Source organism: Ambystoma mexicanum, chromosome 12, assembly GCF_040938575.1.
Source record: "Ambystoma mexicanum isolate Mex_15411 chromosome 12, UKY_AmexF1_1, whole genome shotgun sequence".
In the NCBI taxonomy this organism is placed as follows: Eukaryota; Metazoa; Chordata; class Amphibia; order Caudata; family Ambystomatidae; genus Ambystoma; species Ambystoma mexicanum.
This window is the reverse complement of record NC_090936.1, coordinates 963,478,176-963,493,766: the sequence shown is the minus strand read 5'-3', so window position 1 is coordinate 963,493,766 and position 15,591 is coordinate 963,478,176. Positions and strand designations below refer to the sequence as shown.

The 15,591-nt window shown below is 50.2% G+C and overlaps 1 protein-coding gene across 4 annotated transcripts in view; it reads left to right on the top strand.

Moving 5' to 3' along the window:
* LOC138514136 (zinc finger protein 420-like) overlaps positions 1–15,591 on the top strand; it is a 1,401,466-nt gene that overhangs the window by 537,311 nt on the left and 848,564 nt on the right. For all 4 annotated transcript variants that reach the window (XM_069629436.1, XM_069629435.1, XM_069629434.1 and 1 more), the window contains one exon: positions 2,809–2,901. In XM_069629436.1, coding sequence (XP_069485537.1) covers positions 2,809–2,901 — 93 coding nt within the window. The remainder of the gene's footprint in view (positions 1–2,808; positions 2,902–15,591) is intronic.

The window sequence follows — 15,591 nt, the reverse complement described above, 5'->3', positions numbered from 1 at the left end:
TGGTGGGGCATTTTCTGCCCAACTCGACCACCTATGCATGGGGGTTCCAGCATATTCTGTCTGGGCCTATGTGCACTCCTCCATTTTGGGCTGGGGGGCTACTCTGAAGGGCTACGCGATTCATGGAGCATAGTCCAGGTCAAAAGCCCTTCTGCATATCAATCAATCTGGTCGAGCTCACGGCAGTGGGCCTGACCCTTAAGACGGTTTTCCCCCCTCATCAGGGACGGGTCTGTTCTGGTCAGGACAGACATTTCGACTATGATGTTTTACATGAACAAGCAGGGTTGCACCCGTTCCCCACCCCCCCCCCCCTCCTCCTCTGCATGGAGGCGGTATCGATCTGGGAATGGGCCCTGATGGAGGGGGTCCGAATTTCAGCAGTCCACCTCCCGGAGGACATCAATGCAGAAGCGGACCAGCTGAGCCACTTTGGGTTCAACGTCTACAAGTGGGAGTTGCGCAACAACTCCTTGTTGCCCCTCTTCCAGCGTTGGGGCTTTGTAGACCCGGATTTGTTCACCTCCCCTCTGAATTACAAGTGCCCCCCCGTTTCCTTCATGGGCAGTACAGAGTCGGGGGGGGGGGGGTTCTCTGGGAGATGCCTTCCAGATCTGTTGGCACAGACGCAGTTGTTATGCGTTCCAGGCTACCCCTCTGTTCAACTAACCTTCTGCAAGTTTCAGGCTTGGTGGGCTGCAGCCTCATCATGATTGCCCCCCACTGGCCATCGAGACCCTGGTTTTCGGATCAGCTGCAATTGTGCTCCGAGGTTCCCGTCCAACTTCCGATCTCCAGCAGGGGATTCCTGACTCAGCAGGATGGAGCAGTGGAGCATCCGAACCCGGCCAAGCTGGCTCTGGTAGCCTGGTTCCTGACCAGCTGGACCTTCAACATGCTCAATTCTTGGATGACGAGTAGGACACCATTCAGCAGGCCAGGAGGCCCTCAAATTGGTCCCAGTATAGGAGTAAAAGGACTAGGTTCTGCCATTGGGCTTCTGACAAGGGTCTGGACCCTGTCACCTATCTTCTGGATGACATGCTGGCGTTTCCAGCATACCTGGTTCCCTCCGGACTTCAGGTGGATACTTGCTGCTTTTATTTGGCGGCCATTGGGGCTTACAAGAATTCCTCTGAGCAAATCTAAGGGGTTGTGTAGGCTTTTCCCGCAGTTGCATAGGCAGCACCTGGTCTAGGACCTCAGTGTGGTTCTGGCAGCTTATCAGCATAAACCTTTCAAGCCGATGGCATCTGTGGACATCCGCTTGGTGACACTGAAATCAGTTTTACTGGTGGCTTTCACCTCTGCACACAGGGTTTGTGAGCTGTAGGCGTTGTCTTTGTGTGAGCCCTTCACTACGTTTCACAATGACACTTGTCCAAGGTGGTCTCTCCATTTCCTCTGAATCGAGATCTGCCTGCCAGTGTTCTTCATGAACCCGCAGTCAGAGGCAGAGAGGGCCTGAATTCTTTGGACATCAAGAGGGTCATCAAGTTTTACCTCTCTCGGACAAAACCATTCAGAAAGTCTGAGGCATTGAGACTCCCCTGGCCCCTACCCCTCCAGATCTCAGGAAGACTATTTCGGAAGCATATACGGTCATGGGCAAACCTGTTTATTTATGCCCACGCAGTCAGAGCTAAGGCCACGGACGTTGCGTTTCAGAGACATGCTTCTTGGGATGCCATCAGCAAGGCGGCTACTTGGGCCACTACGTCGGCCTTCTGTAGGCACTGCTTCCTGTACACCAGCTCCAGGTGCGATGCAGAATTTGGTCAGGTGGTTCTGAAGAACCTTTTTGCTTCGTCCTAGATATGAGGCAAGTATTCACAGATCCACCCTATGGTATTGTTCGGTGGAATCATCCACAAGGAGGGAGGAAAGGGGACGGAACGTATGAGTAATTAAAGTTACTCACTGTAGTGACTGGAGTACTCATAGTCCATAGTCCCCTTTTCTCCATACGTCCCACTCGCCTTCCACCGCTGGTATGCCAAAGGGCTAATATGTTCTGAGAATAGCCAGGTATCTGAGGGTCCAATGTGTTAAAGGGGACTGACGTGCGGTGCCGGAGGGCGGTGCCTCGGCGGGTTGGTCCCACGTCCAAGGCCACGCCCCCACGCACTCTACTAAATTTAAAGGGGAAGCACCATTTTTTGCTAGCAAAGTTTCCGGTACCGATCTCGATGTTGGGGGACGCACACAAGGATGGAGGAAAGGGACTATGGACTAAGAGTACTCTAGTCACTACGTTGAGTAACTTTAACATAGTGGATTATGGGCTGACTGCCAAGATGAACATTGTAAAGCCAATAGATCAGAGATCAAGGTGTCCCAATCATTGATAGTTTGTGCAGGTGTGGAGGAGAGTGTTTGGAAGTCAAAGCATTTTGCAGGATTGGGAGGGAAAGAAAGAATGAAGAGGGAACATATGTAAGTTGCAAGTTTTTGGGGGCAGCTTGTTTATTGTGATTTGATGCAACTGCACACGTTGGACTTTGGTGGTGTAACACAGATTTGCAATTAGCAGCTTAGATGGTAAGGGTACAAACTAGCTGAAATAGGTAAATCTACATCCGCACCGACAATGGTAGAAAGAAAGTGCCTTTCAGGCAATACCGTTTATTATTCCATTCTGTTGCTCTAGTCTTCCTGGTGCAAACACAGTTTATTAAGCTGAGCTAAGGACTGAAACAGTAGGTTGAATTCTCAATGATGCTCTATATCAGACATGTTTTGCAATGGCACATGTATTGTTACTTTTATTTCTCAAAGACACTGAATTTGCAGTGTTCTCTGTTTCAGGAGGAGGTTACGTTTGATGAACCTGCGGAATGTGCTCCTGAAAAAGGGATTGAGTGTTTAGAAGACCATCAGAAGGCCTTTATTGAAGAGGCGGTGAGTGATAAAGTTGATTTCAGGGTAAATGGTTGGGTGTCAGGAGGATACAAGCAAAGGGATAGGTTGTCTGTGATTATGAGGCGCCAGGTAAGAGGTTTTAAACTGAAGGTCCAACAGCGGTTTGTGCCCTGTAGTGCTTTGTACATCACAAATAAGGCAAATATATGCTCATCTCTAAAAACTGATGTGATGTTAAAGAAACCCTTAATTTGAAAGCTCAGACCAGCTAAAGGGAGATCAAAAAATGCATTTCACTAAAAGAGGCCCAGTTAGTTTCCAGTTCAGAGATTATGGAATAAAACATGCATATACACCTGTACGATACAATGGTGATGGGAGGAGAATCTTATGCAGGGAAAACTGTTCCATGGCTCTCTAAGCCTAATTGCATAGGGCAGGCATGGTACCAAAGACTAATTTGAACTTGGCAGATATGAGGTTGGTGATTTTTTTTTTACCAACTTAGGTTTTCAAGAGCATTCATTGCCAATATACATATATGGATTAGCGAATAGCAAGTGTTAGCCTTCTCCTTTGTTTGCTTCGGTCGTTAGGTTCATTAGCTCATGAATTTTAACTGTTAAACCCCCCAACCCCCACAATATAACTTTCAAACATTTGGGTGGAGTGGTACATAGTTCAGCTTTCTGAGTGTCCTCTGGGCCAGATCACCTTTTCGGCCCAATATCTGCATTTTCAAATAAGTTATTTCACAGAGTAATTTAGGCTTGAAATACATCTGTTCCTTATCGTCTGTAAATTCGTGCAGTGGCATCCAAGTATTCAGGTATTTTGAGTAAGAACCATGGGTTAATGCTGTCACCTTTTCCATGGCCATCACCCCCCATAGTCTCACCCACCACATGACCACTACCGGCCCTTGCTTGTTCTTCCATGCCTGTGCCAGGGTGATTCTGGTAGCGCTCCGCATATGGGTGATGAGGCTGGCTTTGGTCCCCGAGTTCGCATAACACCCCTGCACTGCCCCCCCCCCCCCCAACCCCAGCAGAATCACCACCGGGTCAAAAGGCAGCTGCGCCCCCATTATCTCCCTAATATGGCTCAATATCTCCTTCCAGTATATCTCGCCACTGGGCAGGACCACCACATGTAAATTAGATCCCCAGGTTGTCCGCAGCCCCTCCAGCAGAGAGCAGGGTAGTCCGGGTTAATGGAGTGCATGCGTGCTGGCGTCATGTACCACCTCAGACAGATTTTGTATGCCGCCTCTTTGATTGAAATGCATTTGGAGGTTTTGGTGGCTCTTTGCCATATGTGACTCCAGGTCTCTCCAGGGATTGGCCTCCCCACGTCTGCCTCCCACCTTTGCATATATGTGAGACTTTCTTCTGGGTCCTCTGTCCCCATCAGGCGATACCATTTTGATACCCCTTTTCCCGGCTTTCCTTCCTTTATCGTGAGTTCTAGCCCCACTGGGTCCTGAGTTGCCCCTTCCCGGACCTTCCTGTTGGAGATCCAGTGTCTAAGTTGGATATAGTGGAATCTTTCACTTTCGGGGATATGAAACTTGGCTTTGCAGCCCTTGAATGATCCGCCTGTGTCAGGGTTTGCTCCCTTCCCCCCCAATGTGCCCAAAAGTCCATCTGCATCTCTGGGGTGAAATCTGAATTGTGAGCGACTGGCGTGAGAGAACCCCCCCTGCTTTAATCTTTCTGCCCCTTAGTGCTTTGTCCCAGTACCATAAGGTAGCCTTGGTTGCCTCTAATAATGTGCCCTCTTTGTCGTTCTGCCAGGTAGGCGAGACTTCCCAAAAGAACCTTAGTCGCCTCTCCTTCGAGGGTTGTCCAACGGTTCTGGTTTCCACTAGGTGACCATTGTAACATGGGAGCTACCTGTTCTGCCCATAAGTATCTGCGGAATTCCGGAACCCCTAACCCCCCCCAAAGCTTGTGACCTAAACAGTACCTTTTTTGGGACCCTTGGCTTTTTCCCCTTCCAGATGAAGGACATCACTTCCCTCTGTAGTTTTTGGATTGCTTGGCTTGGGATGCGTATTGGGAGGGCGCCTATCACATATAAGAATTTAGGTAGCAGAGTCATTTTGAGAGCCGTTATCCATGCCAGCCACGACAGTTCCTGCATATCCCAGCGTTTCAGATCTCCTGTCAGTGCTTTCAGCAAGTCTGGAATGTTGGACTCATATAGCCTTCCGTACTTGGGGGTTAATTGTATTCCCAGATATTTCACCGATTTCTGTTCCCATTTCAGCGGGTACCTATCCTCCCACTCAGACACCTGTTCTGGCCTCTCAGTAACGTTGAGTGCCTTAGCTTTAGGGTAATTGATATGGAACCCTGATATCGTCGCACATCCATCTAGCAGATTTATGGCCCCTGGAAGTGACTATGCTGTGTCCTTTAGAAAGATTAGGATGTCATCAGCGTAGAGGGCCACTTTTTGAGATCCCCCCCGCACCTTCCTCCACCCCCGAATTCCCAGATCTTCCCGGGCCCTCTGTGCCAGTGGCTCCATGGCCATAATAAAGATCAGCGGTGATAGCGGACACCTCTGCCTCATGCCCTTCTGGATGGGGATGCTATCTGTAAGCCGCCCATTGACCATTAGTCGTGTGGATGGGAGTGCAAAGTTGGCCATTACCATGCGGGTAAAGATCGGACCACACCCGAACCTCTCGAGGGTCAGCTATAAAAAAAAAAAAAACAGTGTAGGCTGTCAAAAGCCCTAGAGGCGTCCAGCGCCAGCACTGAGAACCGTTGTCCTGTTCGCCGGCCCCATTCGATTGTATCTATGGCCCTACGAATGTTGTCGTACGTGTGTCACCCTTGTATAAAGCCAGCTTTATCTGGATGAATTTTCCCGGGTAAGACATCTGCTAGTCTACGGGCCAGTACTGTGGAATAGATTTTAGCATCTCCGTTTAGTAGCGATATGGGACGGTAACTCGCACAGTCCACCAGGTCCCTATCCGGCTTTAATAGTAATACTGTGGTCGCCGGGCTCATACCTCTGGCGATCTTCCCAGAGTCCCGGATGGAGTTAAACAGCTTTGTTAGGGGCCCACTAGGGTAGTTCTGAACGTTTTATAATGCGCATTGCTAAGCCCATCTGGGCCTGAAGATTTATTTCCTTTCAGTGCCCCTATAACCTCTCCCACTTCTTCCTCCGTTATAGGAGCTTCTAGCATTTGCCTGTTTGAGTCACTGATTTGCGGCAGGGTTATCTGGTTGAGAAATGCTATCTGCGCCTCCTTTTCCAGTTCCTCCCCTTTCAGGTGTTCGGTCTAGTATGAGTGTATCACCTCCTCTATTCCCCCCCCCCCCCGCCGCACTAGGTTCCCTTCCCGGTTTTTAAGTTGGACTATGCAATTCTGAGTTTTCTGCTGTCTTAATTTGGCTGCGAGAAGTCGGTTGGCTTTATCCCCATTTATATAGTAAAGTTGTTTAATTCGCACGAGAAGGTGCGTGGCTTCGTCCGCCAAGTGGGCTTCCAAGGCCGACCTAACTTTTTTTTAACTCCCACCATGCCCTCTGTGAGCCCCTATTTTTATACTCTGTCTCAGCCTCTGCTACCTTGGCTTCCATGTCCCACTTCACCCTTTCTTTTCTCTTGATGTAATTTGCCGTGTGTGCTATAAATTCTCCCCTCACAACTAGTTTACTGGCATCCCAAATAGTGGCCCAGTTTACTCCGGGCGTAACATTTTCTTGAAAGTAGTTCTTCAAGGCCTGTTTCATGTCTGCTCTGATGGCTACATCTTTCAGAATCACCTCATTTAGACGCCATGGTTTGCGGGGCTATTGTCGCGCGCTCAAGGGTTCCAAAGTTAAGAGGACTGGGGCATGGTCCGATAGGTGGTTCACTCCAATCTCTAGTCCCATAACCTGTGGGATCAGCGAGTCCGAGATCAGCACCATATCGATCAGGGAGTGGCCATTGTGCACCGCAGAACAGTCGGTGTATGCTTTTTCTTTTGGGCGAAAGAAACGCCACGTCTCTATTAGGTTTAAATCTCTAATGAATTTTGCTAGGGCCAGTCTGAATGTATGGTCATTGGAGGAAGCTGGAAGAGTTTTGTCCATCTCGGCGTCCATCACCCCATTGAAATCACCCCCTATCCGGATCTGCCCCACTCCCCATTGTGCGATAATGGGTAGTAATTTCATCAAGAAACGGTCTTGCCCTTCGTTGGGGGAATAGATCAATACCAATGTAACCTGTTGCCCCATCAGTTTCCCCCCAACTATCAAGTAGCAGCCTTCTGGGTCTTTTTAAACAAATTGTTTCTCGAAATTGATACCCTTAGCCAGCAGAATGCCCACTCCCCGTTTATTTGTCCCACTAGATGCAAAGTATTGCATAGGAAATGCCCTGTGCCTTAGCCTATGTTCATCCTCTGGGAGCAGATGTGTTTCTTGCATCCATACCACCGAGGCCCGCATATCCCCAAGCCTATTCATCATAGATTTTCGTTTGATTGGAGAGTTAAGCCCCTGGACATTTAATGTAACAAGCGTTAATTCAGCCATTCCTATGCTTTGACTATGTGCTTATCTTAAGTTTCTTAAGCCCTTTCACCCTTTCAGATTTTGCATGCATGTTGTATGTAACCACCTCCCTTGTAGCCCAACTCTCCCCACCTGTCCCCTTAACCCCCAAATTTAAACTTTCCCATCCCTCCAAAACTTCAACATTAACTTCCACCATGAATTGTACCCGCGGGAAATGTGAGGTCCGAACCCACCCCCCCCCCATAACCCTCTCCCTACCCTCCCAGAGCAGTTACCTTCCCCGACCCCCCCAATATGGTTTCTCACAGTATTCAAGCATTCAGTGTTTGGAACTCAGACCTATCGTGCCTCTCCTGGCTTAGAGCCCCCTCCCTCCTTATCTTCCAGTTAATGTCATTTAGCTTCAGATGGAAATCTTCAGCCATTCCTTCGTTGAGTCGCTTTCATCCAGTGTTCCCAGATTTAGTATCCTTGTTCCGGCCCTTCGGCCGAGGGTGTGCTGGTCGCCATCGCTCTTTTTCCGGTCTGTCCTCCCTTTCTTTGCTTGTATCGTTCCGTCGCTTTCCCTTATAAGGTCATCCATTTCCTCCTCTTTTGTGATTGTGTATCGTTGCCCCTTTCACTCAAAGCGGAGGCCTGTCGGGTAAACCCACCTGTACCGCAAGTTCCTGGTCCTGAGCCAGTCTGTGACCACTCTCAGCCACTTTCTCTTTGCTAGGGTGGCCTGGGCCAGATCCTGATAAAGCTGGATGGATGAAGATCAGAAATTTATCGGTTCTTTTTCCCGGGCTGCTCGCAGGGTGGTCTCTTCCAGTTGAAAGAGGTGTATCCGGGTCAGCACTTCGGAGTCTGGTTCTTGCTGAGTTGGAATGTGGAGTACACCCTGTGCGTACGATCTAGAACAATTTGTTAGTCATCCGTCGCCCCCAGGATCTGCCGGAAAAGGTCCATGACATACTGTAGCAAGTCTGAGTCGGCCACCGTCTTCGGGATCCCCCGAATTCGTATATTGTTGCGCCTGGACCTATTTTCGGCATCTTCCTGTGTATTTTGAACATGGTCCATCCGCTGTTCCAGTTCCAGCACTCTTCTGGTTAGTACATCTTGCTCCTGACCTTGCACTGCTACTGCTGTTTCCATTTCGTCAACTCTTTTTTTCCACTACCATCACCCCCCTGTTGAGGTCCGAGATGGTTTTGGTAAGGTCTCAGGCACTTTCTTTAATGTCTTTTTTGAGTTCTTGCCGCATTGCAAGCAGGTCAAATTTCCTTATTGGAGGGTCTTCCAGTTCATCTGAGCTCCCTGGAGGTGGGGAATGTGTATGTGACATTGCCTGCTGCTGGCTACTCTTTTGTGCCTCTGCCGTCTGTATTAGGGCTTTGATATTGCCTGACCCAGCGCCTTTTGATTTTGTTGTTTATTTAGACCTGGTGATCTGTTGACCAGGTAGTAATGTCTTTGCTTTAATTCAGGTCCCCACTCGTAGGGCTTGCCTAACCCTGATGTCCCTTTCGATGTGGCTGGCGCTGTTCACAGCTTTGCTGGAGTGCAAGAGTGCCCCTTCTCCCCTCCACCAGGGACCTCCACTTGTTGCCCTCGGCTATCTTCTGTAAGTTCTTACCGGGCGTGCAGTGTGCCATCCGCTATCTGCTGCTGTAGGGGCTTACTGCTGTCAGGTGGTGGGTGACAAGGTCTATGGGCCACAGTTAGTAGGGGGCGCCTACTGCCCATGCATGTTGCATGCATCCAGTCCTCACCCACTTTGCCAAGGTGTGAGCTCCTGCTGATGAAAAGGGCTGTCTCTGTGATCCTGTCAGGATCTTGAAGTCTCCCTTATTCAATGTGTTGGGCTATTAATCTGGAGCCTTTCCCAGTACCTGGGGATGTGTTGTGAGTTCAGCTTTGGAGTGTAGCCCTCCTTTTCCGACTGTGGGTAAAGCTGCCGCCTTGGGGCGTGGCCGCGTTGCTCTTGTTATGGTCTATGGTCTGCTCTTGCCCTTTGCAAGCTACGGTTGCGCCCGCTCTCAGCTGTGGGGCCGCTGCAGTGCATGGTAGGCGATCTGGGTTGGCTCGGTTCTCAGGAGAGAGCCAGTCCTCCTCCCGATCCCGCGCCGTCACGAGCGCTCACCGGCTCAGTGCCCCCCAGCTTCTCCTTACTTTCGTGGGCATTGCGCTGCCCGGCCCCTCCGCCGCCATAGCCTCCGCCTCCTGCCTTTCGGCCGCTGCTCCGTCCTCAGCCGTGCCGGAGGGGAGGGGCATCCAAACTCGCATATGTCCAAGTTGAGTTCTGGGTGGGGCACCCGATTCGGCGCTCCTCCTCTCGGGCTCCCGCGGTCTGTATCGGGCAGTCGCCAGGGTCTTTCAAGCTTGGCAGGCTTGCCTATTGCCTCCAGCACCCTGTCCCGGTGTTGCTCGCGGCTCTGGCCGCCATCTTTATTGTTTCACGGCCTTGTCGTGGGTCCGCTCTACTATCGCCGATTGGGCACCTCAGGGTTTGAAACTCCCCGAGCTGGTGCCCCAGGTGTTCTTGTGCCCTTAAAGTCAGATGCTGGGGTGGATCTCTACATTAGAAGGGGGTTCTGGGGCCCAGGGCCGAGGGGGACCACAGAGCTCACCGAGAAGTCATCCGTCGGCGTCCTCAGTTGGCCACGCCCCGAGGTTGGTGATTTTTATCTCGAGTCACCATATATCTGTGCAGTTAGAGACCAAGACAGTTATCAATCGGTGTTAGAATATCAGAAATATTGAAGAATGAAGTAGGGCGTGTGCTGCCAAATCCCATGGTTCTCAAGATGGAGTTGAACCATTATAATCTTTCCAAAGAAATGCTTTATTATTGAAGGTGCTTCACATAGAAGGTGAAAATGCTGCTTAATTTCTCCCTTCCTTGTCAGTTGAAATACACTGTGGTCCAAATATCAAAGCACACAATTGCCAGTGAGTAAAAGCAGTGGCTGCGAACTCTCAAGTGGTTAATAACCACTGAACAGGTTATCATGTCTGTTCTTGCGAGAGAGGGGCGCCCGCTACCTTTGTAAAACAATTTGTAAGGAACCTGGGATTGGTAACCCTAGGTCTCCTGGGGGCAACCAGACGTGGTCTCCCTCTCACTGTGCTTAGAGAGGCATCAGCTTCACCTCACTGATGATCCCCAACAAGGGTGAAACACGTGTATGGGGTTGCTGGTGGTACTCTCGTTCAGATTGGAATTGCCATTGTAGTTCGGTGCTGGACTGCCCCTGGGCAGGACAAAGACTGATATGCAAATGGATATTTCCCATCTGTGAAAGGCACAGTGAGTAAAAGCAGTGGCTGCGAACTCTCAAGTGGTTAATAACCACTGAACAGGTTATCATGTCTGTTCTTGCGAGAGAGGGGCGCCCGCTACCTTTGTAAAACAATTTGTAAGGAACCTGGGATTGGTAACCCTAGGTCTCCTGGGGGCAACCAGACGTGGTCTCCCTCTCACTGTGCTTAGAGAGGCATCAGCTTCACCTCACTGATGATCCCCAACAAGGGTGAAACACGTGTATGGGGTTGCTGGTGGTACTCTCGTTCAGATTGGAATTGCCATTGTATTTCGGTGCTGGACTGCCCCTGGGCAGGACAAAGACTGATATGCAAATGGATATTTCCCATCTGTGAAAGGCACAGTGAGTAAAAGCAGTGGCTGCGAACTCTCAAGTGGTTAATAACCACTGAACAGGTTATCATGTCTGTTCTTGCGAGAGAGGGGCGCCCGCTACCTTTGTAAAACAATTTGTAAGGAACCTGGGATTGGTAACCCTAGGTCTCCTGGGGGCAACCAGACGTGGTCTCCCTCTCACTGTGCTTAGAGAGGCATCAGCTTCACCTCACTGATGATCCCCAACAAGGGTGAAACACGTGTATGGGGTTGCTGGTGGTACTCTCGTTCAGATTGGAATTGCCATTGTATTTCGGTGCTGGACTGCCCCTGGGCAGGACAAAGACTGATATGCAAATGGATATTTCCCATCTGTGAAAGGCACAGTGAGTAAAAGCAGTGGCTGCGAACTCTCAAGTGGTTAATAACCACTGAACAGGTTATCATGTCTGTTCTTGCGAGAGAGGGGCGCCCGCTACCTTTGTAAAACAATTTGTAAGGAACCTGGGATTGGTAACCCTAGGTCTCCTGGGGGCAACCAGACGTGGTCTCCCTCTCACTGTGCTTAGAGAGGCATCAGCTTCACCTCACTGATGATCCCCAACAAGGGTGAAACACGTGTATGGGGTTGCTGGTGGTACTCTCGTTCAGATTGGAATTGCCATTGTATTTCGGTGCTGGACTGCCCCTGGGCAGGACAAAGACTGATATGCAAATGGATATTTCCCATCTGTGAAAGGCACAGTGAGTAAAAGCAGTGGCTGCGAACTCTCAAGTGGTTAATAACCACTGAACAGGTTATCATGTCTGTTCTTGCGAGAGAGGGGCGCCCGCTACCTTTGTAAAACAATTTGTAAGGAACCTGGGATTGGTAACCCTAGGTCTCCTGGGGGCAACCAGACGTGGTCTCCCTCTCACTGTGCTTAGAGAGGCATCAGCTTCACCTCACTGATGATCCCCAACAAGGGTGAAACACGTGTATGGGGTTGCTGGTGGTACTCTCGTTCAGATTGGAATTGCCATTGTATTTCGGTGCTGGACTGCCCCTGGGCAGGACAAAGACTGATATGCAAATGGATATTTCCCATCTGTGAAAGGCACAGTGAGTAAAAGCAGTGGCTGCGAACTCTCAAGTGGTTAATAACCACTGAACAGGTTATCATGTCTGTTCTTGCGAGAGAGGGGCGCCCGCTACCTTTGTAAAACAATTTGTAAGGAACCTGGGATTGGTAACCCTAGGTCTCCTGGGGGCAACCAGACGTGGTCTCCCTCTCACTGTGCTTAGAGAGGCATCAGCTTCACCTCACTGATGATCCCCAACAAGGGTGAAACACGTGTATGGGGTTGCTGGTGGTACTCTCGTTCAGATTGGAATTGCCATTGTATTTCGGTGCTGGACTGCCCCTGGGCAGGACAAAGACTGATATGCAAATGGATATTTCCCATCTGTGAAAGGCACAGTGAGTAAAAGCAGTGGCTGCGAACTCTCAAGTGGTTAATAACCACTGAACAGGTTATCATGTCTGTTCTTGCGAGAGAGGGGCGCCCGCTACCTTTGTAAAACACAATTGCCAAGGTTTGCACACAACTGCTGCAACTGTCTGGCAACATTGCCTTCTGTGCTTAAAACAAATAAATAGCGCTAGCAGCAACAGGAATTGCAACATAGCACCTATGCTCCTCTTTTCCCAACTTCCTGCGCATTGCAGCAACATATACAGATGAGATCCCATTCTTTTTTCATATCCATAGCTGACATGCTCTCGCTACAGGGGATTTAGGCCACTTTCCAATCCTCTAACTGGGTTATATAGGAAAGGAAGACTGTGAGAACAAACCAGGTCTCTAAGGTGTTTTAATGATGAAACCAGAAGCATCGGACCCATGGGTGTAAAAACCACATCCCTGAGTTTGTTTGTGGGGATGTATATTGAGATTTATTTATTTCCTTTGCCCTCTACCCCCTGCATATCTGCGCTGCAAGTAAGGCAGATACACAGAATCAGGAAATGGTGGTGTTTTCCAAAAGCCCAGGTTCGTAATCAGCGTTATGAGCTTCTCCAGTCTTTGAAATCCAGACTATCCATCTGCATCCCTTACATTTTGCATCCACCTGTCTGTGTGAAGGGCACAGGAGGGGGTGTAGTAGGGTGGCATCTTGGAGTCAGTTTGCCGATTAGACGGCAAACCATTTAGTTTAAATTACTGTGTGCAGTAACAGCAAGGTACACATTTCGAATGGTTTGTGTCCTCCAACGTAGTCCTCATCTGTGACATGTAATGTTCACAGCAGTGCTGCTTCAGTCATTTTTTCGGCCCAGGGCTCCCTTGCGTCAATGGCGTCGAGTCTATGTCCCGCGAAGGCCTCTGTCGAGGGTGACGTCATCGGATGTTATAAGTAGTACGCACGGCGGCCGCAGCCTCAGTTCTGTTTATTCCACAAACATGTTTGCTTCGAGAACTCTGTGTGCCTCGTGCCTTCTACTTTGTATTATGATTGTCTTCTTCTTCCACCCCGACGACCACGCTGTCCAGCTTCAACAAAAGTCGGGACTGCGGGTCCAAGATGTCCATCACGGACCCGCACCGTATCTGCTTGTGGTGCCTGGGCGAGGAACACGCCACAAACAACTGCTCGAAGTGCCAGTTGTTGACTGCCAAGGCCTTGCAGGAGCATAAGGGGAGATTGAAGGTAGGCCATGTTTCCAAGCCCCGTAAATCAAAATCTACAGGTATGTTGACCGACGAGTCGAGAGAGTCTCCTCGTCGGAAGACTTCCAGGAGATCTAGGTCCCGGAGTGGTTTGCGCTACTCGTCCTCTTCGTTGAGGCGGTGCCACCATTCGCCTTCCCCGTCCTTGTCTGGTGATGACTACCCAAAAAAGAAGTCGTGCCCCACTAAATCCTCTTCCCCCGAGGAATCAGTCTTTTCAGGAGCAAATGTTACAGATATTTCAATCTCACGGCACAGTTCTGTCCATGCTTGCGGTTGAAGCCGGCAAGGAACGGTCTTGGACCGATGCTCGTGCGCCCTCGGGCATGGGTAGTGGGCGCGATAAACATCGGGAGCCGTCGAGGTCCTGTTCCGACAAGGCATCAGGGGATCGGCAGAGACGTTCCAGGTCGCGGTCTTCGTCTCCCACGAAACCGTCAAAGCCTGGGAAGTTGTCGAAGAAGGTGTGGACGCCGTCGGCGCTGTGTCCATCGAGTGAGTCTTTCGGGTCTTTACCCACGGTCAGACCTTCGAAACCTTCGGCGCCATTATCGACGCTGACACCGTCTGTGACGTTGACGCCATCAGCGCCTACTTGGCACACTTTGCAGATGACAGCCCCTCGGGCTGTTGAACCTCCAAGGAAGGCTCCTGCTAAGTCTGGGAAGCCTGTTTCTGATAAGAAGTGTGCTCCTTTCTCTCGGAAGGAGTTCTTTCAGTCTGTCCAAAATATCTGAGGATGAATAGGGGTCTGATGAGGAGGTTGGACATATTGGTCTGCCTTATGGGACGCATGGTGTTCCGGAATGTCTCATTTCCAAGGAAAGTCGGATTGAGGATCTGCGTCAGTCCTTGCATGATGCCAGTGGACTAGACACATCTCCTGAGATGGAGTTTGGTAAGCCCGAGCCTGGTGATAATGCTGAATCTTCTTATCGGAGACTGATGTTGAAGGTTGTGGAGTACCTGGGTTGGTCCAGCCCTCTGGTGGCTTACGATCAGGATGACTTTACAGACATCTTGGATCAGGGTTTGTCCACTGACCCAGTGTTGCCATTTCATGTGGCTTTGCAAAAGAGGCTGCTACTTGGAATTCCCCGGAGTCTATTACAGCGGTTAACAAGTCTTTGTCAAAGAAATACTGCCCATCCAGTGCGACCCCGGCTACCTGTCCACACACCCCACTCCCTAGAGTTTGGTAGTCCAGGCGGCTACGGCCACCTCGAAGCAGGCAGCGTACCCCACCATCCCTCCTGGTAGGGATGATAAACACATGGATGGATGGGCACGGAAGGTATTTTCTGGTGGGAGTATGGCGCTGAAATTGGCCAACTCCAACTGTGCCTTGGCAAAATGTTCACACACTCACATGGAATTGTATTTCTCTTGCGGCTGAGCATTTTCTTGAAGAGTAGGAAAGGGATGGCTTTCTAGCTATTGTGCAGGATGGCAAGGATGCCATGTGTGAATCCCTTCAGTCTGGGTTGGACACTGCAGAGAGTGGTGTTAGATACATGGCTACGAGCACTGTGATGCGCAGATTTGGGTGGTTGCAGAAGTCCGGGTTTGCACCCGATGTGCAGGCCCGTCTTCTCAACATGCCCTTTGAAGGGTCGCATCTTTCTGGCAACAAGGCTGACGAGAGCCTTGAGATGTTGCAGACCTCCAAGGCAGCTGCCAAATCTTTGGGCGCAGCTGTTCGACAACCTCAGCCTTTTCGACCTAGGGGACAGTAATGGAGGGATGGTTCCTTTCGCTATTACTCCTCATTTGGAAAGGTGAGAGGGGTGGCCAGTCAAAGGAGCCAACGTAGGTTAATTCGTGGTAGATGAGGTAGGGTTGCTAAAGCCGGTCAGGCAG